General features: G+C 46.1%; 1 protein-coding gene across 1 annotated transcript; it reads right to left on the bottom strand.

Moving 5' to 3' along the window:
- Positions 1-4,786: 4,786 nt before the first annotated feature.
- LOC135828400 (uncharacterized) lies at positions 4,787-24,319 on the bottom strand. The gene is made up of 6 exons (XM_065340849.1): positions 24,059-24,319; positions 17,441-17,502; positions 11,781-11,979; positions 7,898-7,977; positions 5,886-6,132; positions 4,787-5,013 (listed from the first exon to the last, which is right to left on the bottom strand). The coding sequence occupies exons 2-6, from the start codon at positions 17,445-17,447 to the stop codon at positions 4,995-4,997; spliced, it is 552 nt and encodes a 183-aa protein (XP_065196921.1). The 5' UTR covers positions 17,448-17,502; positions 24,059-24,319; the 3' UTR covers positions 4,787-4,994.
- Positions 24,320-25,163: the final 844 nt, after the last annotated feature.

The raw sequence follows: 25,163 nt of genomic DNA, 5'->3' as shown, positions 1-25,163 counted from the left end.
TTTCCCTCAAAACCAGTTATTATTATTATTATTATTATTTTTACAAGAAGTCGGAGGCGGATAATACTTTAATAACGAAGGTACGTGTTGGGTCGTAAGTATCCGCGCAAACACACATCCAGTCAAAATAAGGCACTTGTCAAAGTATCCGAACGTTTTCGGTCCCTTCTCATCAAGGATTATACAGGGATTGGCTCAAGTTGGAAAGACTAAAACTTATATAGCGTAAAGATATGAGATAACAACACATGGGAAGGGTTACGCGAAGCCAAGTAAAAATACGGACTGGTGAGGACACACGTCCAACGACAACGGAAGTGACAACAACAGTCAATATTCGAAAACGTGGTAGACCGCGAAAACGAACCTCAATATCGAACACCGGACAAGTTGGAGTAAGAAGATCAATAGAAATCCGCAATGGAGGGGACGTGGCTGAGAGGACACTGGGCATCGCGCACGCGACGGATGGTGTCAGAAAACGTGGAAAACCGCGGAAAAGCAAAGAGGCGGATAGTGGTGATGCCGCGAAGAGGCGAGATGACGGGACATTGGAGGAGACTACACCCAACGGAGCTAAGAATCGCACTTCGTCCATCAAGCAACATCTGTCAGCCCGTACCAATTGTCGTGAGTTGTACAGTGATAATGTGTTCTCAATATTGTCACGTGGTAGATGTGCGTTGCATCTGGCTGTGTTAGAAGCTTTGTATATCCGTAAGTTAGATCCTGAACTTTGCGTACAGAAAGAAAATGTGTTGTCGCTACAATTGTTTGGTGTTACTCCTCGTCGAGGTGTTAACAATGTAACTTAATTTGCTCACTATGTTCTTGTCGCTATTATTATTTCCTTCGAGTTTTGTGTCGTGCTGAACTTGACACTTTTTCCACCTTGTCACGAGTGTTGTTATCTCATATCTTTACGCTATATAAGTTTTAGTCTTTCCAACTTGAGCCATTCCCTGTATAATCCTTGATGAGAAGGGACCGAAAACGTTCGGATACTTTGACAAGTGCCTTATTTTGACTGGATGTGTGTTTGCGTGGATACTTACGACCCAACACGTACCTTCATTATTATTATTATTATTATTATTATTTGTAAATAATCGACGTGGAGACAACAATTTTATAATAGCTATAAAGAGAACAAATTCTGCTGTCATCGCCACACTACAACAAAGTCATGAAGGTTTACCAAAATCGATTTTCTTGTCACAATCATCAGTGGAAAGCCGTGACTGAAGAGTAACCATGCTGAATCAATGATTAATATACATTCAATAATGTGTTACGAGAACAAAACAAAGTGCTAAAATAGAATGAGGGAAGGTGAGACAATAGAAGTGAAGTGAGAGCTAAGTGCAACAGGGGTGAGGAACTAATTACAACGCTAGAACTGTGTATTGAGACAAACAATCATGCTGTGCACCTACGAAAACAATCTTAACGCAACTACATGTTTCTTCTGTTTACAAAGATCAGGCTTATGCAAACGAATACAAACAGCCTCAAGTACTTTCAACTGACTAGCGTACCGTGCACGACAAAGAACAGAAAAACTAAAATCATCATACACCTGCAGACACTTAGGGTGAGACAACAGATGAACACCTGAACATCTGAACGCACGTATCAAGCAGCACGTCCCACTGCACATGCTGACTGGCTCGGCACGGGCGCTGCGGCCCAAACGCGGCAGGCCACCTAAGAACCCTCGGTCACAGCCATCGTTAGCACAATTGCCGTCGTCGGCAATAGTGCCTCCGTTACCCGTATCGAGAACCGTGGAGATGGATAATGTGCACATCGTCACCACAACACAATGCACGATAACAACACATGAGAGTACGCCACAAGAACATCTGGCTCAAGACCAAAGTGGACGCTGCGATGAGGTGATGCCCCCATCGCCGTCGTTGCCGTTGCCTCCTCCGGAACCGCCACCTGCACCTGTCATCGGCGGTGCTGGGGCTGGGTCTGTGGGGTCGGTGGCACAGGTGAATATGGAGGAGGTAAGCACTGAACAGGAACAAGGAGAAAGAAAGCTGAAGGGAACGGAATTCAACAGAGAAAACAACACGATCAACATTCAAAGACCAAGACGATCAACGGCTAATTATTCAATGAATTATTACAGTACAGGATGTCAAGCACCGGCGAAGATACTGGGAACAGAAGATTTAACAACTACAGGAACAACAACAATAACAACAACAACAACAACAATGGTAACAAATTACCATCAAGATCAAAGGAGGAGTCAACGAACAGAGGTTAAGCAACATGAAGCGAGCCTGGGACCGATCGGTGTGGATGAGGAGAATGACACGGGGGACGACACTGAGGACGAGTTGGAAGATGAGACGGAGGACGAGGTTGCGGTTGGTGGAGACGAGGAATCGGATGGTGATTGTGATCGTAAGAAGTCTGCCGTTTTTCTTCATCTGTTGTCTCACCCTAAGTGTCTGCAGGTGTATGATGATTTTAGTTTTTCTGTTCTTTGTCGTGCACGGTACGCTAGTCAGTTGAAAGTACTTGAGGCTGTTTGTATTCGTTTGCATAAGCCTGATCTTTGTAAGCAGAAGAAACATGTAGCTGCGTTAAGATTGTTTTCGCAGGTGCACAGCATGATTGTTTGTCTCAATACACAGTTCTAGCGTTGCAATTAGTTCCTCACCCCTGTTGCACTTAGCTCTCACTTCACTTCTATTGTCTCACCTTCCCTCATTCTATTTTAGCACTTTGTTTTGTTCTCGTAACACATTATTGAATGTATATTAATCATTGATTCAGCATGGTTACTCTTCAGTCACGGCTTTCCACTGATGATTGTGACAAGAAAATCGATTTTGGTAAACCTTCATGACTTTGTTGTAGTGTGGCGATGACAGCAGAATTTGTTCTCTTTATAGCTATTATAAAATTATTATTATTATCATTTCTTGTTTTCCCTTGCATATCATCCCTTCATCATTCTGTGAGAACCTGTCCTATGGGCAGGTGAGAAGGCATCTCTGCCTGTTCATTTGGTGAAGTAAAATAAACAACAACAACAACAACAACTTCGCGCATTCTCTGCGCCACAATTATGCCCCACCACATATACTCGCGCTGCATACTGCTAGTAACGTGCAACCTTCGTATAATTTACGTCGCTCTCGTACTTGGCACTTGCCAACTCCGCGGACTGACCGCTGTCTCCATTCTCCCCTGTACAAGGCCCTTCATTACTTTAATTGCCTGCCCACCAAGCTTCGCGAAATCCCTTCTCGTACTCCCTTCAAATCCGAGATATCCCTGCTATTGCACAACTCTGTATGCTCGTGTAGCGACCACCCTTGCCCGTACACTTAAGTACGCAACTCTGTATGCTCGTGTGGCAACCACCCCTTCCCGTACACTTAAGTAGTCATTAACCCCTAGGCCCTGCCCACCCAATTCTTCCTCACTCTTTCTCCTTTCTTACACTATTATCTCTTATTGGCCACTGGCTATCGTGAGAATAAAGATTTGAAACAAGCCGTAAATCTCACACACCACGAGCAGTATTTCTGTACACGCAGCAACAATGTACATTATAAACTTCAAATTTGCCATTATGTGAGCGAATCAACTGCAATTATTTATGCGAGTCCAACAATTTCTCATCGCTCTCAAAGCATCCTTTACATAGGCAGCGGTACTTGTCACTGTGCGCTGTTCTTCATGTTCTGGCTGCTCGCTGACAACAGGTTCTTCCACGTCTGGCGGAGTGTGACTGTCAGTCCGCTCCGAAAGTTCGACTGGAATAACAGCGACTTCATCACTCCCACTGTTTCCTGTTGGAGCGGCAGCAGGAGTTGCGCCGCCACAGGAACGTTTTACAAATATTCCAGGCTCTGCTGGCTAGAGCTTGGCCTTTTGGGATGTCCCTGAGACATCGAAGAAAAGCCTTCGAGTCAACCAAAACACGATTCGAACGAGGATGATCGCCTGAGCCCTCGGCATTCGAATCGTGTTTTGGTTGACTCGATCGAAGACTTTTCTTCGATGTTTGTACCGTTGAAGACGCGTCGAGCGCGTCCCAGCAGGGATCACACTGTACAACACTACACAGTCAGGTCATCGTGTTTCTGTAGCCGTGCATGCTCACTGTACGTAGACTCTACTCTGTACTAGTCTGTAGTGTGTACAATCAACCCCAGCTCGAGCACCGCACCGTGCAACCGCTTCCTAGTCTAGCTCGACCCGGCGCGCACCCTGTATTATTTTTCGAAACCTAGGTCGAAATTTTTGAGGGGGGGGGGGGGGGCGCGCCCCCCGCGCCCCCCGCGCCCCCCCCCCCCTAAACCCGCCACTGGGTAGCAAGCCATGCTTCCCAGCATGCAGGCAGACCTGGCCCAAGGGAACTTTTTTAAAATCAGAGAAAACATGAAAACATCGCCATACATACTAGTTGAGGGAAGGGAAAAGAGAAAAATCTGAAGAAAAAATTGAATGTCACCACCAGGACAAGAACCAGGGACCCTCGGCCCTCGCTTGTGGCCAGCGATGCTCTAACCACTGAGCTATGGTGTAGCCGTCATCCCAGCATAGACCGTTCAACATTTTCTTCCGACTTCGAACATAGAATGGCAAAGAGATAACAGTCACATGTATTCTACTAGGTATGCAGAGTAATGCAGAGTAATGCAGAGTGATGCAGAGCAATGCAGAGTAATGCAGAGCAATGCAGAGCAATGCAGAGTGATGCAGAGTAATGCAGAGTAATGCAGAGTAATGCAGAGTGATGCAGAGCAATGCAGAGTAATGCAGAGTAATGCAGAGCAATGCAGAGTGATGCAGAGTGATGCAGAGTAATGCAGAGTGATGCAGAGTAATGCAGAGTAATGCAGAGTAATGCAGCGCGCAGTTTCGCAAGAACAAACCGCAGAAGACAACTATGCCCCAGACATCTGGCGACCTTCGCGTAGTGTACTTGGGTAGTTGCCATGGTGACTTCACGACACTGCTCAGTTGTACGAAGCCGTCCTTAAATGACAATAATGAAAAAACACACATACATACATGCGCACACACACGCACACATACGCACGCGCACACACACACACACAAACATGCATGCATGCACACACGCATGCAAACGCGTACGCACAAACACATACACCCGCATGCATGCACACACACACACACACACAAATACAACGTATGCAGGTGGAATGAATGCAACGACATTGGAGTACAGTTAGATGGCGAGCACTGCAATCGTCAAAGATTTGCACAGATGCCAGCAGAGATGCCAGCACAGATGCCAGCAAAGATGCCAGCAGAGATGCCAGGAGAGATGCCAGCAGAGATGCAGGGACACGAACCAATACATCATTATTATGGAAATCGCACGCGGTGCATGCAAGCCAGTTTGGAAAAGGTGGTAGGAGGCAATATACGGGAGGAGGTACATAGGGGCATGTTTGATTGGTAGGATCGGGATCCTGATCAACCGGATCCACTGGATTCGCACCCTTTCGATTGATCGAATCCGGATCCGGATCCTTTGGATTGGGATCCGGTGAACCCACCTCGGGGAGCAAGGTTGACCGGATCCAACAGATCCAAATGTGACCTTTGTGCGTATATGGCGGGTAAAAATCACTTTTGTACACATTGTGGTACGCACACACGTCGCTCGAGATACTCTTGTTGACTTTTGGTACGACACGTGCGCCACGAATACGACTTTCACCCTTTTGGGTGACCCGTGAGTGCCACTCTATTACTTCACCAACATGGCAAGAGTCAAGGACTAAAACAAAGTGTTCAATGGACTCTGAAGGATTCGACGGATCTGAGATCTGGATCCTACCAATCGAACATGCCCTAACACAAGCATTTCTCATACTCACATCAGCTCTTTCTTTATTGCGTCTGTGTTCTCCGGTGCACATGCTCTGAGCATCTCAAACAAATCATGTATAGTCATCTCTCCATTCTTGACGATCAGATAGTAGATGATGCACATCAAGTTCTCTTGGCCCTTCCACGGGCCATTGATGGATTCCTTTTTGTCCTCATGAAAATGTCCCAGTACGACAAGCGAATCGTTGTTACGGCTTGAGTCCACAGCCTCGACTGCTTTGCGACCGAAGTCTTCTGTGAGATTTTTAGCCGCACACATAGAACAACAGGTTATCCTTCAAACCACAAAACTCAAACAGAATTACCGCCGATGTCACAAAATCCTAGTTCGAATTCTCAAAAAACTTTTCAAACTTAAACTCGGATGGTGAGCCAATGTATCATACATGTACTGTACTTCAAGTATTACAAAAATAATTGAGAGGATTTGAATCTGAAACTCGGATGTTGAGCCATAAATAAATGTGGAAGAGAAATGGATACGAGTTAAGAGTAACTCTCCATCACTGTAACATGATACTATATACAGTCAGAAAGTGCAATAACTAGGCACAAAACTGACTGAAACATTCGACGTCCTGACACCTAGCTTCAACACATCTCCGTAGCGCTAACCGACAGCCTTCCAACTTGGAAGGTTCAAGGTTATGGAAAAGACCAAAGAGGGGAAGGCAAGCGCAACGAAAACGAGCAAAAGCTACAGTCCCAATTGCCTTCCCCTCTTTGGTCTTTTCCATAACCTTGAACCTTCCAAGTTGGAAGGCTGTCGGTTAGCGCTACGGAGATGTGTTGAAGCTAGGTGTCAGGACGTCGAATGTTTCAGTACTCTGTCAGTTTTGTGCCTAGTTATTGCACTTTCTGACTGTATATAGTATCATGTTACAGTGATGGAGAGTTACTCTTAACTCGTATCCATATGTCCTTTTCTCTTCCAGGCTTTGAATCGTTTTTATCAAAATCTAAATATTTGCCGGGTTGGAAGGTGGGAATCAAAAAAAATCATCATCATCATCATCCAGTAACCATTGCCATTTTTTGTTGCTGAGGGTCGTAGCTGGTTCTAATTTTGGCGTTACGCTTTCCTTCCTCTCATTGAGTGATTCCTAACCTGAGCTGTCCAAGTTGGAAGGTGATTAGTTTGCATATTGTAGACTGTGTTGTAGCTATGTTAGCTGTCAAGTTGGTAAATGTCTCTCTACAGTACTACTACGTGTCAGTTTTAAGCCTTGTTGTCGTCTAGCTGACATCATATTATCTGGTTACTTTGGCGGGTAGTTGCTCATAACTCATAACATATTCTCCTTACATTTTTCAACAACCAAACAAACATCCTCCTGTCCCTTCATGTAAGACCAGGTGTTTGTTTCTTCCTTTGCACTCATGCATTTGGGAGGTTTAGACTTGAGATCTGGGAATGTTCCAGCTTGGAAGGCTCAAGGTTATGCTAGGATCAAAGATGGGAAGGTGAGCACAGCGAAAATTGTGTGCAGGCTATGTCCCATGGTAACAACGAATATCGACTGTTACAGGAAGATGACGAGACCAGTCAATAACTTGACAATGCGGTCCGACTACAATTCGAAGCGGCAAAGCAACACACCACCCAACTTGGGTGGGTCAGATATATATTTTTTACCGACTCAGTATCCGAGTTCATTAAACTACTTACTTTTGTCAAACATTTTGTTAGCGCACTCAAAATCCTCTTGTATGGGCAAAAACCCAAAATTACAATGCATTGCAAAACTGGAGAAAAAATCAAGGAAAAATGCAATTAAAACAGAAGAAATCACATGGAAACGAGTTATGAAGCAACTATCCACGGCTGTAACAAGATAACACGCAGTCAGAAAGTGTGATCACATAACATAACTTTCTGACTGAGTATCATCTTGTGACGGTCGCGGATAGTTGCTTCTTAACTCGTTTCCATGTGATTTCTTGTATTCCAATTATATTTACTGGCTCAGTATCCAAGTTAAATTTGCAAAGTACTTACTCTTTTCATTTCTATTGAAGAAATCTTGAAGACTCTGCGCAAATTGTGTGTGGTCGTCGATATCTTTAAGGCGTTTCGAACTACATAGAGAAGCAAGATGAACACACAACATACTGTGGAATCAGCAGTATCACCTTCTCTTCACCATCTCTCCTCCCTGCGCTTTCAGCCAACACGTACTTACACTCGTCAGCCATTAGCATACACGCTTGTAAAACCTCTCTGCACCATGCCGGGCATTGCTCTGAGCCGCCATATCCAGCATACTGTAAGACCAGTAGTGCTAACGAACATTTAATTTTAATTCTAACGATTTAACGAATTTAAGAAAATCATTTAAACATTTGAAGTCGTTATGTGCAAAACGATACGTACATGTACAATCATCTGCTTGTTTTGACACGGAATTAGTTAGAACTTCACCTCGCTAACCCACAAAAATCCGGAGATCGTTAACTTTAATTGACGTTAAAATATCTGGTCTTACAGTACATGTACTACTGTGCAGGCAACGTAAATCTTCATCAAGCACAGGCTACTGTTTGGCTACTGCCCACAGTGCTTACATCTCTCAATACCCTACGCTGTAGATAGCAAGCTCTTTAGGCCATAAAGGCCAAATCGGTACAGCTATGAGCTTTAAGCAAGCCGAGCTATCTGCCATGGTGCAAAGGAGGCACCACAGACATTAAGATAGCTCGTCGCTCTAGCGTCAGAGTGCTCCAACTATGAAAAGTAGCGGGCATGGCGTGATGCAGCAGCATTAGAGAACTCAGTACTAGTGAGAGTGCAGAACAAGACGAATGCTGAGGAGTGTAGTACCCAATGCTGTAGACAGCAAGCTGTTTCGGCCATATCTCTCAATACAGTGTGGTGAACTTTCAAATACCCTGTTCTCCATACATGTACTGCGAAAAACTAAGAAAACGACCTCTTTAGATCAGGAGGTCCAAATGAAACACAAAGAGGAAGTCTGGTGAAAAATTCAAATTTCAGTGTCCGTAGAGTTTGGGGCGCTGAGTCGAATGGTCTTTGTCCGAAAAGGCTGTGGTCTATGGTTCGTCAGATACGCCCAATCGAACATGTGCGAATTTGAGGGCGCATCACCCAGATCTAGGTGATGACGTCACAGTGTGCAGCCAGGTAGCCACACCATTATTATAATTATTAATTATTTTGTGTGCAAAATGGCCATTATTCGGAATCCGTTCGATTGGGGAACCGTTTGTTGCAGCTTCTTCGGACCAAGACCATTTCACTCAGTGTTACAAACATTACGTATCCTGTGATTTTCAGCTCGGCAAATCTTGAGGTTTGTCGTGACATTCAAGTGTACGAGTTTAGTGTGTAGTAGTGGGTGCGCACTGAGCTCTGTGTATTTCTCTGATCTCCATATACTGCATGCATTCACGTTACGCGCTTATCAGTTTGACCTTGAGTTCATGTCTGCTATCCCATGTTTCCTCCTCTATTTATGTTTGCTTCCATGTGGTACACAGTTGCTGTGTAGCGCTGCACGTGTTCCGTCAGCTTGAACTGTAGCATAAATCGTACTTTAGTCCTGCTAACACTTCATTTATGTCACGCACCCGCGAGCGCGCTCGGTTCTTCTGCGCTCTACTGCGCAGTACGGTAGTAATCCACATTTTCCCGTATCCCTTTCTGGCTGGCTGGGGCCTTTTGCTGATTTGTCCTTTAGCCAAAAGGGATTGGTTTTCCACTGGTAGTTGGAATTCAGTAGCCGTTTTTAGGACGCTCTTGAATTATGGTTTGGAACTAAAACACAACGTAGAAGTAACTATTAGGGAGGTTCCGGAGAACGATTTTTCGTGCCAAAATCCGTGGAGGCTCTAAGGATTTTTTATACGTCGTTTTGGAGCAGTGAAAAGTTCCGGGGTACGGAACTTATGTGTTTGCCGTCATTGCCTAGGTTACGATCGCAAACACGTCACATTCCCGCGCTATGCCTTTTTATTTTGAAAATTTGTACCGAAATCAAAACTTCCCGCGAAAATCGATGTTTCTCGTACCAAATTTGTACGCGAAAAATCTTTCTGCACCCGATGACGCCAAATCTCCATACGAAGCATGGTTCGTGTGAAAGCCAGTCCACACGGATTCTCGTGCCGAAAAATCGTATGGAGCACGCCTGGACAAAATCCGTAGCGCCCATACGGATTTTGGCACGGAAAATCGTACCCCGGAACCTCTCTATTGTCTCTTGTCTCTCTGGTGTATCATATTATCCGCCCGATATCAACTAATCGTCACATGGTGCTGTGACCAGGATACGGATCCTGACGAACGCTGATTCGACTGGACGAATCACATCCCGACGACGATGTCGGACGATAAGGAAGTAAAACCTGAACCTGAGTCAGACAACGCAATGGTTTCACTAGAGCGGCTGTTGCTACAGCGCCGTAGTGCCAAAGGGCAGGTAACCCGCATCCGCAACAGAATTTATTACGACCTGAGTAAGGAAAAAGAAAAAATAATTTGTTCAAGCGTGGAGAACGATTGGAACCTGATCCAAGTAGCAATTCGGAGGGATAACACTATCTGCGAAAAGATCAGGGAAAAGTACGAATGTTACGACGAGATGGAAGATGCTGAAAAAGCATTGGACGAGCTTGAGCACTGGGAAGCTGAATTCCACCACTCCAACACTAGCGTTTTAGACGCGTGCACCGTTCTCAAGGAGCTCAATCACAGTACATCTAGCGCTAGTAGCAGTACATGCAGTAGTAGTACATGCAGTAGTAGTACTCAAAGTTCTACAACGCAGTCAATCAGCTCCCGGAAGTCGGCGGTAGACGACGCGGCTGCGCAGATGGGACCGGCACGTCCTGTTAAGTTCTCCCTCAATCCGGCCGTGTCGGCCTTCACCCCACTGGCATCGACAGAGCCACTACCACCGCCGCCACAGTCACTGGATTGCTCCGCAGCGGCAACACCCATCCAGTCGGTGAGAGACCAGTCAACGCCAGTTGCAGCTATGCATCGGTACGGCTCCATGCCTGAACTCAGTTTAAACACATCCGCATCATTCCACCACGCAGTGAGTGAAGCAGCAGCGTATGCTGCACAAGCGGCAGTAAGTGCGCTAAGTGACACGCACCACAGCTCTCAACCAAAGACACAGCTGCCGAAGCTGAGCTTACCGAACTTTAGTGGTGATGTGTTAGAATGGCCAGATTACTGGGACCGCTTCATCGCCAGTGTGGATTTACAGAGGATGGCAGATGTCATGAAGTTGACGTACTTGAAGTCTACGCTATCTGGTGCGGCAGCCAAGGCGATAGAGAGAATCTCGGTGACAGGCGCCAACTATACCACTGTGAAGCAGATCCTGTGCGAAAGGTTTCGTCGCACAGAAGCCATAATCTCTAGTCTATATGGTAGACTAGAAGACATCCCGCATGCTGGAGACTCATTCAGCGACATCAGGCATGTACAGAGCGACATGGAGGCAATACTTCGCCAACTGGAGATGCAGGGTGAGCAACTGAATGAGCAGCAACTGCTATGCCAGAAGCTCTGGAGTAAACTGCCGATCACTGTTGCCACCAAACTCGAAGAATCGTGAGGCTTGGCAGATGCTGGGACGCAGTGGAAACAGACCGACTTCAGAGCAGCACTTAAGCGTTATGTCATCATGCAGGAAACCGTTCTGCGCCGCACGAACACAGGCGCAAAAGAAATTTTGTTTTCTCAGCGGTCGCTGTTGGGAAGCTAACTAAACCATGGCTTACATGTACTCATAAAGCATCACTGCCCGTAGCCTAGGGTTTCTGGTTTGAGTGCTGCTGGGGACGATTCTTTCTTCAAACCTTTCCGTTTTCAACTCGTTCAGACTATGTAGAGTTTGAAGTGGCCTTACCCTATCATCTCGCCTAGTTGACTGTCCACGTGAAGATTAGCCGTGGGGGCCAATGTCCCCGGCACTGCCGCTGCTGCTACTGTTGCTGCTGCTGCTGATGCTGGTGCTTCTGCTGGCGTAGGCGTTACTTGTCCAGGAGCTTGAACAGAGGTAGGCGGCGAGGCTGCAACGCCAGAGGAGGGTGTTTGTGTTGTTGCGCCTGGGACAGCGGGAGATAGTGCATGCAATTTCACAAAATATAAATGAACACATGTGGTAGTATTTCAATTCCCCTAATTTAAGTCGCACTCGATTACAAGTCACACTGCAGCAGCTTCTCGGTTTTAGCCATACTGTTTTAATATATCCTCATGTAATGTAGGGTGTCCCACTCGATTGTAAGGCGCGCACTTCTTATAACCGAGGAATTACGATACCTGCACATACACCAGCTTTACATGTTCAATCTGGACCTGGAAATACTGTAAAAATCGACTTGGAAATATTGTAGTTCTCTGAAGCCTTGCGGCATGTCACAGTCTCACTAGTCAGCTGTACATGCAAGCCTGTGCATGTTCAGAATTAGAACCTTTCTTACAAGCCACTACCACTAAGAATACTGTTGCGGAGGGTAGGAGGTGACATGTTATCTGTGCTGACAAGAATACAGGATGAAAAATTGTTCTAACTCCGAGTTTTCACGCGCTAAGCAATGAATAAAAAACAGAGAATTGTTTTCTAATACTGACTTAGTGTGTGTAAGAACGGGGTAAAAACCAATGTTCTTCAATTTTCTTTATAAAAAGTAAAAAGGACCAAGGAACTACAAGTTACACTATAACGTCCACTAACACCACCAGTTACTAAACAATCAGCTCATGCGATAACATTGCACGACTCTGACCGACGGTACTGCCATTCTACAACTAGCATGAGCTGGTAACCACCTAGGAGAATGAAAGAAAAGTCAGGAGGAGTCTGAGAAAGAGAAGAAAGACGAGTGTGACAATAATCGTCGGGAATCGAACCCGCAACCTCTCGATTGGAAATCGCTGCACATACCACTGCACCATATGGGACACACACACGCACACACACACACAAACACACACACACACACACATTGAACCTTGAACGTGCCCATTGCCGATGGCAATGTTAGCGAAGGGACTATCTGCTAGCTTTGCAGTACGGAGCGTGGCGCTTGAGGTCCCCGGGACGACGGCAGACCTTTCCACATGCGCAGCGGAAGCCAGAGTCAGGATCAGGAGGAGCACGGGCGGGAGGATGACGATGAGCAATCCGCCTCCAGGCAGAGCGATCCTGGGCATCATCAAACCAGCAGTCAGAAGGCACAGGGGGGGGGGGGGGGGGGGGCTGATGGAGCGGAGATCATCCACGATGACGTCACGCCACCGCTTGCGTGGACCATGGCGAGGGTGTGTTGCAGAGAGCTCCCCAAACAAAACTCGCTTCGGCATACAGTCGTCGTCCATCCGGCCAACATGGCCAAGCCCACTCAGTCGATATTCTCGGATGATGCCCGCGACGTCACAGTCAATGCCGAGGGTTCGGGCCTTGGTAACGGAGGTGAAGCGGTTGTCCCACTGGTCCTGCCTCGATATGCCAACGATGATGCGAACACACTGGTGATGAAAGGTGTTGAGAGAGCGCAGGTCCGGTGCCTTCGGCGGCCACGTACAGGAGGGTCGACAGCACAAGGGCGATGTACACGCGGCGCCGACAGCGGAGAGATAACGACCGATTTTCAAACACCGGGACACGGAGACTGCCGAACACACGCGAAGCCTTGGCGAGACGGGACTGAACATCATGCGAAGACTGCTCGACCCGATGGATGACGCTGCCCAGGTACGTAAAACTGTCAACGGCCTCGATGGTGCTCTCACCAAGAGACACCGTCTCATTCATGGGCGAATTGACACACACATGCACACACACACCTCAGACCTCAGACATGCCCATCGCGGAAGCGATGATAGCGAACAGCTATGTTAGACATAGCAACTTGTGCTGGGATTACACCATTCAACAGCTTGCAAGGCTGATGAATTGACCGCCACTATTTTTAGCCTGGTATCCACCACACAGCTGTTTGAAGTGACTTTTTCTGGCCAGTGAATCCCTATTTTTCATTTTTTCCATTTTTTTCTACACACACACACCACACCACATACTCCGGCATACACTGGCTGTTGGTAACCACCCAGGAGAATGAAAGAAAAGTCAGGAAGAGTCTGAGAAAGAGAAGAAAGACGTGTGTGACCATAATCGTCGGGAATCGAACCCGCAACCTATCGATTGGAAATCGCTGCACATACCACTGCACCATATGGGACACACACACACACACATACACACACACACAGAGTAATGCAGGCACAACTGAGTCAACACCCGCCACAACTCACCTATAGCTGGCTGATGATTGCCTAACGGCATGAAACTCAGAGTTACAACCAACCTGAACGTCCTCCGCTGAGTCTGCTATGTACTAAGCTCTGTCTCTGACATTGAGCACTCTCTGCAGCTCGGGGATTAACGGATTTGTATGTATTTTTTGTATTTTTTCTTTTTACTGTGTTTCAAATCGGGAACAATGCAGGAGGTGCTATTATCGGCTTCGAATTGGAGCCAATAGATGATATGGGCCGCAATCAGCGAAAACGACCCTATAGGTTTCGTAATTTTCTTCGAGAAAAAGGTAGATTTGTGATATTCAACGATTTTTGATAGCGCTGCGAGCAGCGCGACGGGTTCTTTACTTCTTGAAGGCCTTGCCGCAAGAAATTATTTTTGAAGTTGAAATGGTGTCGAGTGTCGACTCACGTGCTCCTTGGCCATGTGGTGATGGCTGCAGGCGTCAGGTCTGCACGCAGAGTTCGTGTGGCGGTCATTGTGTACAGCTCCAGCCAGGTCAGGAGCGGATGCTGAAGTAGACGCTGAAGTTCAGAGTCGGGATAAAAAGTTCTTTGGTTCCGACATCGATGTTGACAGCGAGGCGGAATCCCAGCCCACATCTCTTGCTGCAAAGCGGCTCAAGGTGGCGGATGGCTCGTCAGATTCGGAATACGAGGAGACGTCCTCTGAGATAACATCTGTGTCTAAGACTAGTGACAGCAGTGACGTCGTGTCTTCAGCTGAAGAGGAAGACAAGAAAGATGAGATTGCGGGACGACCCCCCTCTAGATGCAGCTGCGAATATGTCGATCATTTTTCTGCACTCTCCAGCTATTAATAGCTATGAAAAGTATGAATGCCGCAGACATCACCACGCAACATGACAATTTGTTCAAGGTTTGGTTTTGTGTGTTTCCAAAATCGATTTTCACGTTCCGATCATCAGTGGAAATACGGAACTAAAGAGATCAAGGGAAAAACAAAGGTTAAAAATCCAAAGAAGTGTGACACATGACGGGTAACTTGTGGTAAGTATTACAAAAAGTGAGAACTAAAATAAAGAGTAAGTGTGACAAACGGCACTGTTCATGCCCGTTTGTCACACTTACTCTTTATTTTAGTTCTCACTTTTTGTAATACTTACCACAAGTTACCCGTCATGTGTCACACTTCTTTGGATTTATAACCTTTGTTTTTCCCTTGATCTGTTTAGTTCCGTATTTCCACTGATGATCGGAACGTGAAAATCGATTTTGGAAACACACAAAACCAAACCTTGAACAAATTGTCATGTTGCGTGGTGATGTCTGCGGCATTCATACTTTTCATAGCTATTATTAAACTTTTATCTCCACGTAGATTATTTGTATATCTCCAGCTATTCTTTGTCATTCTAGCTGCTCACTGCACTGCTTCAAAGGTATTAAATCTGCCCACCCACCTTGGAATGGTGAATAGTCATTGTAGACATACATCGGAATGTTGGACTATTCCTAGGCTGAGGTCCTTTAGTAGATGTGTTTTCACAAATTTCTAACCAAAAAAAGAATTTTGAAAAATGTGGCCCTGACTAAGGGCATGTTCGATTGGTAGGATCGGGATCCCGATCCACCGGATCCACTGGATTCGCACCCTTTTGTTTGGTCGGATCCGGATCCGGATCCTTCGGATTTGGATTCGGTCAACCCTCCTCGGGGAGCAGGGTTGACCGGATCCAAATGTGATCTTTGTGCGTATATGGCGGGTAAAATCATTTTTGTACACATTGTGGTACGCACACGTGGATGGAGATAGAGCTTGTTGACTTTTTGTACGACGCACGGGATGAGTACGACGTTCACCCTTTTGGGTGCCTTGTGAGAGCCATTTTCAACATGGCAACAGTCAAGGTCCAAAATAAAGTGTTCAGTTGAATCTGAAGGATCCGAGGGATCTGAGATCTGGATCCCGATCACGATCCTTACCAATCGAACATGCCCTAAGCCCTGAGGGCTGTTTTCACTGGTTGAGGCCCATAATTGTGACAAATAACGTGCAACTAGACGTGGGAGGGCATTGCAGAGTAGTTGCATACAAAGTTCAAAGTTGTACAGTTACCTGTGACTTGTGCTCCTGCAGAGCTCAGGGCCTACCGTGTACACATTGTAGTATGATTTGTATGCAACTGGTGTGTAATGCCCTTCCAAGTCTAGTTGTGCCTTATTTGACATATGGGCCTCAACCAGCGAAAACAGCCCTTAGGGTCAAATTTTCAAAATTCCTTTTTGGTTAGAAATTTGTTGAAACACATCTACTGAAGGACCTCAGCCAAGAAAAAGTTCAATATTCCGATTCAAAACGGGTGTATACACCAATATACAAGGTGTACTCCAAATTGGTGCAATGTATGTATACGATGTATCTGCACAATAAATATTCAGCATTCTAAGGTGGGTAGGCAGCTTGAATACCTTTGAAATAGTGCAGTAAGCAGCTAGAATGCCAAAGAATAGCTGAAGAGTGCGGAGACATGATCGACTTATTTGCAGCTGCATCCTGCGAGTCGTTCCGCAATGTCTTCCATTTCTTCCTCCGCAGCTGACGACACGACGTCGCTGCCGTCACTAGCCCCAGACTCAGAATTTATCTCAGGTGATGACTCCTCATCTTCCGACTCTGACGAGTCATCGACCGCCTTGAGCCGCAACGCAGCAGGAGATGACGGCTGCGATTCCGCCTCGCTGTCGACATCGATGTCGGAACCAAAGAACGTCTCATCGTCACTCTGAACTTCAGCGGCTACTTCAGCATCCACTCCCCACCAGGCTCGAGCTAGCTGTACACAATGACTGCCGTGTGTGCTCTGCGAGCAGCTCTGGCGTCCGCAGCCATCGCAACAAGATCAAGGAACACTCGAGTCGCCACTCGACACCACTGCAACTAACTAACTTCAAATAAATTCAAGCAAGGAGTTCAAGAAGAGCTCGTCGCGCTGTTCGCAGCGCGATCAGAAAATCGTTGAACGTCACAAATCGACCTTTTTCTTGAAAAAATTACGAAACCTCTAAGGGTCGTTTTCGCTGATTGCGGCTCATATCATCTACTGAACTCGGGCTCTGCACAGCGTAGATCTTCCACGTCTTGCCAGTGCACATCTGTCCATATACCAGTGTTAGTTCTGCACTCGTAGTGCACGTCTGTCCGTGTGCCAGCACTAGTCCAGCACTCACAGTACACATGTGCATGGTCGCATGGAATACGGCGTATTGCTACAGTCTTACCTGACATGCTGATTGCAGCTCACAGGTGTCGAGGGTTCCGAGATTGCTTATGAAAAGTCGACCTAACAAGCAGATAGAAAGTGGAAGGCATGGATGGCAAGCATTTCGAGAAATCAGAGAGCTCAGTACCGTATCTTCCGGAGTAACAGCCACACTATAAACACCAGTTATCCCCCCCCCCCCCCCTACAAAAAAAGGCGGTGTGGCTTGATCAAATGAATGGTGATAAACGGAGTATAGCTTAGTATTTTAGTATTTATTCATATTTCTCTAGGGCAGTCCCCACAGACCTATGGTCTCCTTATGGGGTACCCTAGCCAATCTAGGATTGCGATACGAAATTGACTTGGTGAAGCAGCAAGGCGGACCGATGCCGGAACTAAGTTCCAGCGGTCAGCGGGGGTAGATGTGTATACAGATCGAGATCGGTTAAAGCATTGGCGGTTATATTAATGTTACTAACTGCACACATTTCGGATCGTTTATCGTAATACATACAATGGTCTCTTAATTAACAAGTCACAGTCAAGTCTCTGCAAGTTTCACCGATACATACAATACGTACATGTTTCTTTTCGCACCAAGTACAATGCAAAATAATAGGTATTTTTCAGTAGCGCGCGTGCGTGTACTGCACTGTAGAGGCGACGGTTTCAAATAGGACATAGGTTGCAAACCGGAATGGACTCAATATTCACTTTCTCTCTTCGTATTTTGATTAGAAAACATATGTCATAGTGAGACTACGATGTGTTATACTCCGCGCCAAAATTTCATGGCTCTGCAATGACCACAAGCGCCATACCAAGCAGGTGAGTTTTTGACGTGATGCTTTGCACTGCGACTTGAGTTTTACGACTTTCGAAAATCAACTTCTTGTAGCAGGTAAACAGCGGCTCGCCTCTTGCCAATAAAGCACCGCAAACCAATCAAAACTAATGGAAGCACACACAAGGCTTATTGTTACTCTGTACTGGCCGTCGTGGAGCGATAGCAATTACCTAATTTCAGACCCAGAGTGAATTTGACGTGCACTCTAAAACCTGTCCGGTTTGGAGCCACCTCTGATTTGAAGCGAAAAATTGGGCAAATTGGAGGCAATGGGTCAACACAAAAGAGTGGCTCAGTTCGATTGACTCTGGCCTCAGAGCAAACTTCAACATGCCATTTTCCTTCCACAAACATATTTCGAGTGGACAATCAACGCTGATGAACGGTTTGGGTCTATACAAATTTGGCTGTCAAGCCATTCCGGTATCGAACCGTCGCCTCTACATCATGCTCAAGGTCTCACAAGCGCGCGTCCCATATACATGACGTCATGACTTACGTCGTAAAGTTATTACTCTCACCCAAACCAGGATGATCGTATGTAGTGATAATTGTTTATAGTGATCACTTTTCTCTCATTCAAAGACCAACTCTATAGCCGATCTCTACCTGTGTTTTATGACTACAATCAAATACTGTAAATATACAAATTTTCGGCAGCTATTTAATTTTGGCTATATTCGGCACCGACCCAAAACGCCTAAATTAAAACGCCGATGAAATTTTTCACAGCATCTGTCGCACAATACCATGCCCTCTACCCCACGCCAAAAATAAATTGCCGCCGAAATGTCAAAAATCGTAAAGTGCCGAAATTTTGCAGGGCCGAAATTTCGTATATTTACAATACTCCAGTGCGGCTTACATTCCGGAAATACGGTCAATGAAATGCTCAAACACATTTTTCCCTGCACGGATGTCCATCGATTCTAATCGGCCTAGTGTCGGACAATACTGGAATATTGCAGACCCACCGGAGTCGGTCTAGTTGGTTACCTCATTGCCAGCCCAGCTGATTGGCCACCAGCGCATGTGTTTACTGCTAGCTAGGGCATGAGTTTTCTATAATTATGTAATTGTCGATGCACTAATATTTCGGGGTAAGGGACCTGTCAAGTTTCAAGCGTAATGTATAATTAGGTGACCACCCTACCCTTCACATAGAGTTCGTTTGGTTGGTACGATCTAGAACAGGATCGAACAGCTGGTGCACATGGAGCAGCCTCATGTCAACCAAACGCTACTCCAGAAACAGAGCACAGTTTTGTGAAAAATATGCCAAACTTGGTACATTCTTCAAAATGTGTATGGGTCACCATGGTCACTGTGTACGGTACGACAAGTCCAACCCAAAAGCATATGCACGTGATCATTTGGGACCAAAATCGATGTTCCCACCAGGTTTCACTGTGAAAAAGTGAAACTGCTCGGTCTGCTCCGGCCTCAAGGCCGGAGCAAGCAGAACATGTTCTGGCCGACCCAGAACAAGTGCAGTCCCAACCAAACGCGCTGTCCTGGTGAATCCTGTTCTACGTCGTACAAACCAAATGCGCCCATGGATTCCTTTCACCAGCGTTTTATTTTTACGTGTAATCTATATATGGGTGCATGTCTTCTCTACCTAAATTACCTAAATTTCCTAAATTTCCTAAATTTCCTAAATTTCCTAAATTTCCAAAACTACAGTTATAATCAACTTGGCGTATAACGACACTCGGCGGGGAATCAGAAAAGTGTCCTTATTCGCGAAGTGTCGTTATACCCGAAGTCCCATTAAAGTATTACAGTTGGATGTGACTTTGCTCTGGGCATGGAAATTGTGTCGTTATTTGCGAATTGTCGTCATATCCGCATTCGGTATTAGCGAAGTTGACTGTACACCGAATAAGGCAAATGACTTGTTATGCAGCACCGCCGTATCATACATTCATTGTGCAAGGCTATGTTACTCCTGGACCAATCAAAAACTGATTCTATCAGTCCTCCATTTCCATGGCAACAGAGTAAGGCCAAGGTTCCCGTTTGCATCCATGGATAAAATCGGGAATCTGACAAAGTAATTCAAACGTCCTACAGAGAAAGGAATATACGAAAACGCTTTCCAACAGAAATCCGTAGATAGAGTTACATATGATTAGTGTCTTCCTAGTGTTTAAACCGAACACGGACTCTTCGAACGAATAATCTATCGAATAATTTCGCCCTCCATCGAACGAATAATCTATATTCTATCATACACATGATGGCATTTTTCAACACTTTTTCAGCACTTTTTAAGTAGTTTTTTTTGAATTTTTTGCTGATTATCGGATTTTGTTACATGTATGTGGAGGTGCAAAACCGGTTAACCTGTACCGCCAAGAGTACATAAACCCCCAGAGTGTGCAACGCCTGATATGATACAGCTCTGCATAGGGTCTTGGTCGAAAGTTGTCAAAGACCGAAAATCACATTCACTGCATCCATGTTTCCCTCGTATGGAAAGAACAGAAGTATTGTAGATATCGATAGGAAATTAAAACTTGGAGGAGATGAGATTGAGAAGAAATACTACGAGCAGATCTACGCAGTGCAAATATCAGTAGGGTCAGCACTGAGCATAGATCTTTTTTTTTTGTTTTTTTTTCGATTTCTGATAATTCCTACGACTGTACTATTCGATTATTCGTTCATCCCACGAATATTCTAAATTATTCGATTATTCGATTATTCGTTTCAACACTAGACTCTTCACTATACGGTGTGTGCGACGTACTGATTTTCATACGTAACGGCAGAGTCTGCTCCAGAGCCGGGTCAGCGACCCGGTTGTGGGGTACTGTGACCCGTTTTTGGGGTACTTGAACCCGTTTGGAAAAGGAACAATGGGTTACCTGTGAGCCGTTTGTGGGGTACTTGGACCCGTTTAGAAAAGGAGCACTGGGTTCCCTGTGAGCCGTTTGTGGGGTACTTGGACCCGTTTAGAAAAGGAGCACTGGGTTACCTGTGAGCCGTTTGTGGGGTACTTGGACCCGTTTAGAAAAGGAGCACTGGGTTACCTGTGAGCCGTTTGTGGGGTACTTGGACCCGTTTAGAAAAGGAGCACTGGGTTACCTGTGAGCCGTTTGTGGGGTACTTGGACCCGTTTAGAAAAGGAGCACTGGGTTATCTGTGAGCCGTTTGTGGGGTACTTGGACCCGTTTAGAAAAGGAGTACTGGGTTACCTGTGAGCCGTTTGTGGGGTACTTGGACCCGTTTAGAAAAGGAGCACTGGGTTACCTGTGAGCCGTTTGTGGGGTACTTGGACCCGTTTAGAAAAGGAGCACTGGGTTACCTGTGAGCCGTTTGTGGGGTACTTGGACCCGTTTAGAAAAGGAGCACTGGGTTACCTGTGAGCCGTTTGGGAATACAATGTACATGTACTATTTACAACTCCCTGATCATAGGCTGACGTACATACAGTAGCCGCACTTGAATGGACCCGGCTCTGACCCGGCTCTGACCCGGCTCTGACCCGGCTCTGACCCGGCTCTGACCCGGCTCTGACCCGGCTCTGACCCGGCTCTGACCCGGCTCTGACCCGGTTGCAATGGTTCTGCCAGGCACACGTGTACCCAGATGGTTTGAAATCCTAGAACGCACACTGAATAGTCTTTTAAACTGTAGAGTGAAAACTCTGCAATATCTGTAGCACGGATGTAGTCATGTACTGCAAGTCCACAAATGTTCGGCCCATTCAAATGTCGGCCTCCTCCCAGGGCTAAACACACACTTTGGCCTGTACTGCTGAAGCCTTCACACACTGTCACACTGAACCATGCAAAACAAAATTTCGGTTGCTGCAAGATTTGCAACCGCTTGGGGGCTCAAAGACAAGATCCAATGTAGTAAAAAACTAAGTTTATGTACACCAAGGTTAAATAGAAGAAGCAAATACATGGAAACGAGTTATGAAGACACTATCGATCCACGAATGTAACAAGATAATCAGTGGTCAGTACATTTCATACTGGCTCATTATCCGAGTTCAATTTTACAACAAGGTTACAAACATATGTTCACAGGACCTTTGATTTAGCACAAACTTCACTTCTCAACTCCAACGACCTTTGATTTAGCAAACTTCACTTCACAACTCCAACCACCTTTGATTTAGCAAACTTCACTTCTCAACTCCGACCACCTTTGATTTAGCAAACTTCACTTCTCAACTCCAACCACCTTTGATTTAGCAAACTTCACTTCTCAACTCCAACCACCTTTGATTTAGCAAACTTCACTTCTCAACTCCAACCACCTTTGATTTAGCAAACTTCACTTCTCAACTCCAACCACGTTTGATTTAGCAAACTTCACTTCTCAACTCCAACCACCTTTGATTTAGCAAACTTCACTTCTCAACTCCAACCACCTTTGATTTAGCAAACTTCACTTCTCAACTCCAACCACCTTTGATTTAGCAAACTTCACTTCTCAACTCCAACCACCTTTGATTTAGCAAACTTCACTTCTCAACTCCAACCACGTTTGATTTGAAGAGTTTATTAAAAGAATCTATAACGGTAAGGCACACTGCATACTGCACAGTGATAAACGCAGCTGTCTCCACTTTCTGTGGTACCTGACGAACTTCTGCCATCACCCTGCCAGCTGCACAATCCAAGTGCAGCAAAACCGCCGCGCAAGTAAACCAATGCTAGCAATCCTCTTGGATCTTGTTTGCATGGCCCCGGAGGCCGGACTTGCCAAAGTTATTGTGTTTTTGTATTCTATAGGTTGATAAATATGGTGGCAAAGACACACTTGGTAATATGGCGGCAAACACACGCCTGCCCACACACGCTCTCTAGGCTGCATAGCTCTGGCACAGAGCTCTCCTTCTCACCACCCCCACCGTCTTTTAGATTGCATTCTAGTATTGTATTCTTTATTTTACTTCGCAAAGTCGCACTGTACTAATATTAAAACGACGTGGTATGGACAACGCGGGGCACACTGCCCATGGGTTTTCCAGGGGCAGTGCTGGACAAACGACTTACGTCACGTACCTACATTGTACATGACACTGCCATTACTGTAGGCTGTGTAGCGCCACATTCTCATGCACAGCAATGTAGCGTGCACTAGTGCACTGCAAGGAATAGGTAAAAAAAGAACGTTTTTTTACCTATTTAGTAACTATGATCTCGTGCCGACTTTTCCCATCGACTGCCTCATTATCGAACGAACGACTCTATTTTTCGGCTTCCTCGATCTTATCTCTTTGGAGCGAGTCTCTTCTGTGTTGTGCGATGTTTTCGCTTGTTTCCAATGTTGACTAGTGCATGCATTTCTGATAGGAGTGACTGGTGCTACTTTGGTGGATGGCGCAGGTGAGCTCAGGAGGTCGTGCTGCAGAACAATCTTCAATCTTCGTCACGGAGTTCTGAGCTACAATGTACTTCGAAGCACATAACAATGTCCACAGTATACAGTCATGTACCTCTGAATTTTTTTACACCGGTTTTGCGTGAATCACATGGACCATCCAGCTGGGAAAGTGGTCTGGCCATGGCCGGACCAGCCTGAGCGGTTCCGGCGGCCCTGTAAACACGATCTAGCACAGACAGTCAAGCTTCAAATGACCGGCCGGCACACGCTCAAACGGCCACGCTGTTCACACATTCATAGCGTGGGGAATCGCCATCGCCATCGTACGAGAATTCGAACTAACACTAGTGCTAGCGATGGGGTAAGACTGAAATGAAAGAACACTTGCTGTGCCCTTCAGCCTAGGTATTGACACTCTACTGTGGAGATGAACCTTACCTTGCAACTGATACAAAGGCGCTCCGCCGGCTTCAAAATAACGTAATCCCCAGCAGCTCGCGCCAAGAGACCAACACTGCAACAGATACTACAGCAGGGTTGGACTGTGTCCTTTCAAGTTTCAGCGCTAGACGAACAAAACAGGACAGCAACTGGAAAGCTTCCGTTCCAGTCGTGGATCGTCTCTACTGTGAAGTACAGTCATGTAGACCACGTAGATCTACTGCGCTGAGTCTGAGGATCTACTAGCCTAGGATCCACACTATACTACAACAAAAACCGCGTACAAGTCACTTTTCCTTGTACTTTATCATGGAGAACCGTGGGAAACGGCGCGAAAGTGAAAAAGTCGCTTGAACGTAATCAGCAACTTTCGAACCCCGATACAAGGCCACTTTTTACTTTCAAGTAGCTTTTCCGGGTTTCGGAGGTACTCAGTAGGTACATGTAGTTAGTGAAGTATTTGTTGAAGTATCTTGAGAAAATGCCGAGGGTTGTGTTCTGTGAAGAGCTGGAAGGAAAGCTCATTGAGCTGTGGGCTGCAGAACAGAAAGCGAGCAATGGGACGATGAAAAAGCGGTCGATGAAGGAGAAGGAGATTGCCGTGAAGTTGAATTTATTTGGCCGCGAGCTGTATGGCGACAAATTTCAGAATGAGATCACAGTGCCGATTGTTCAAAACAAGCTGGACAACCTACGTACCAAAGCCAGGGAGCAGTACAAGAAATATCGCCGCCACACCGCCACCGGCTCTCTACTCTGGTGCTCCAGAGCGAAGACTCCGGCGATGCCGACATAGATCTGGAAGCTGCTTGCAGAGCTTGGGGTAATTTCAAGACCTGGCACTCAAAAGTCACGTTTCACGCTGGCTGTTCTTGCGAGTGTGGAATGTGGATGCAAGTGCACTTGCACGCACCTTGAAAGAGGACGCTACTAGTACGTTTCACACCTGTACTCCTGTAGTGTGGATAGTACTTGTGCACTGCACGCGCGCAGCGTTCCGTAGATCTACGCGATGAGGGCGCCGGGCCCCTGTCAATCGACTGGATTTCCATGTCCGCCACAGTTACAAGTGCTTATAGCAATAAAAACTGCTTAAGGCCAA

This window comes from Sycon ciliatum, chromosome 12 (genome assembly GCF_964019385.1).
Source record: "Sycon ciliatum chromosome 12, ocSycCili1.1, whole genome shotgun sequence".
In the NCBI taxonomy this organism is placed as follows: domain Eukaryota; kingdom Metazoa; phylum Porifera; class Calcarea; order Leucosolenida; family Sycettidae; genus Sycon; species Sycon ciliatum.
Note: the sequence above shows the minus strand (reverse complement) of the source record. Positions and strands in the feature narration are given on the sequence as shown.

Bases quoted from the DNA above. Each gene is read 5' to 3' on its own strand.
- LOC135828400 (XM_065340849.1), bottom strand. The intron at 7,978-11,780 runs GTAAGGCCACTT...TTCTCTATGTAG, and splicing joins CAACTAGGCGAGATGATAGG to TTCGAAACGCCTTAAAGATA. The intron at 6,133-7,897 runs GTAAGTACTTTG...AAAATCTCACAG, and splicing joins CTTCAATAGAAATGAAAAGA to AAGACTTCGGTCGCAAAGCA.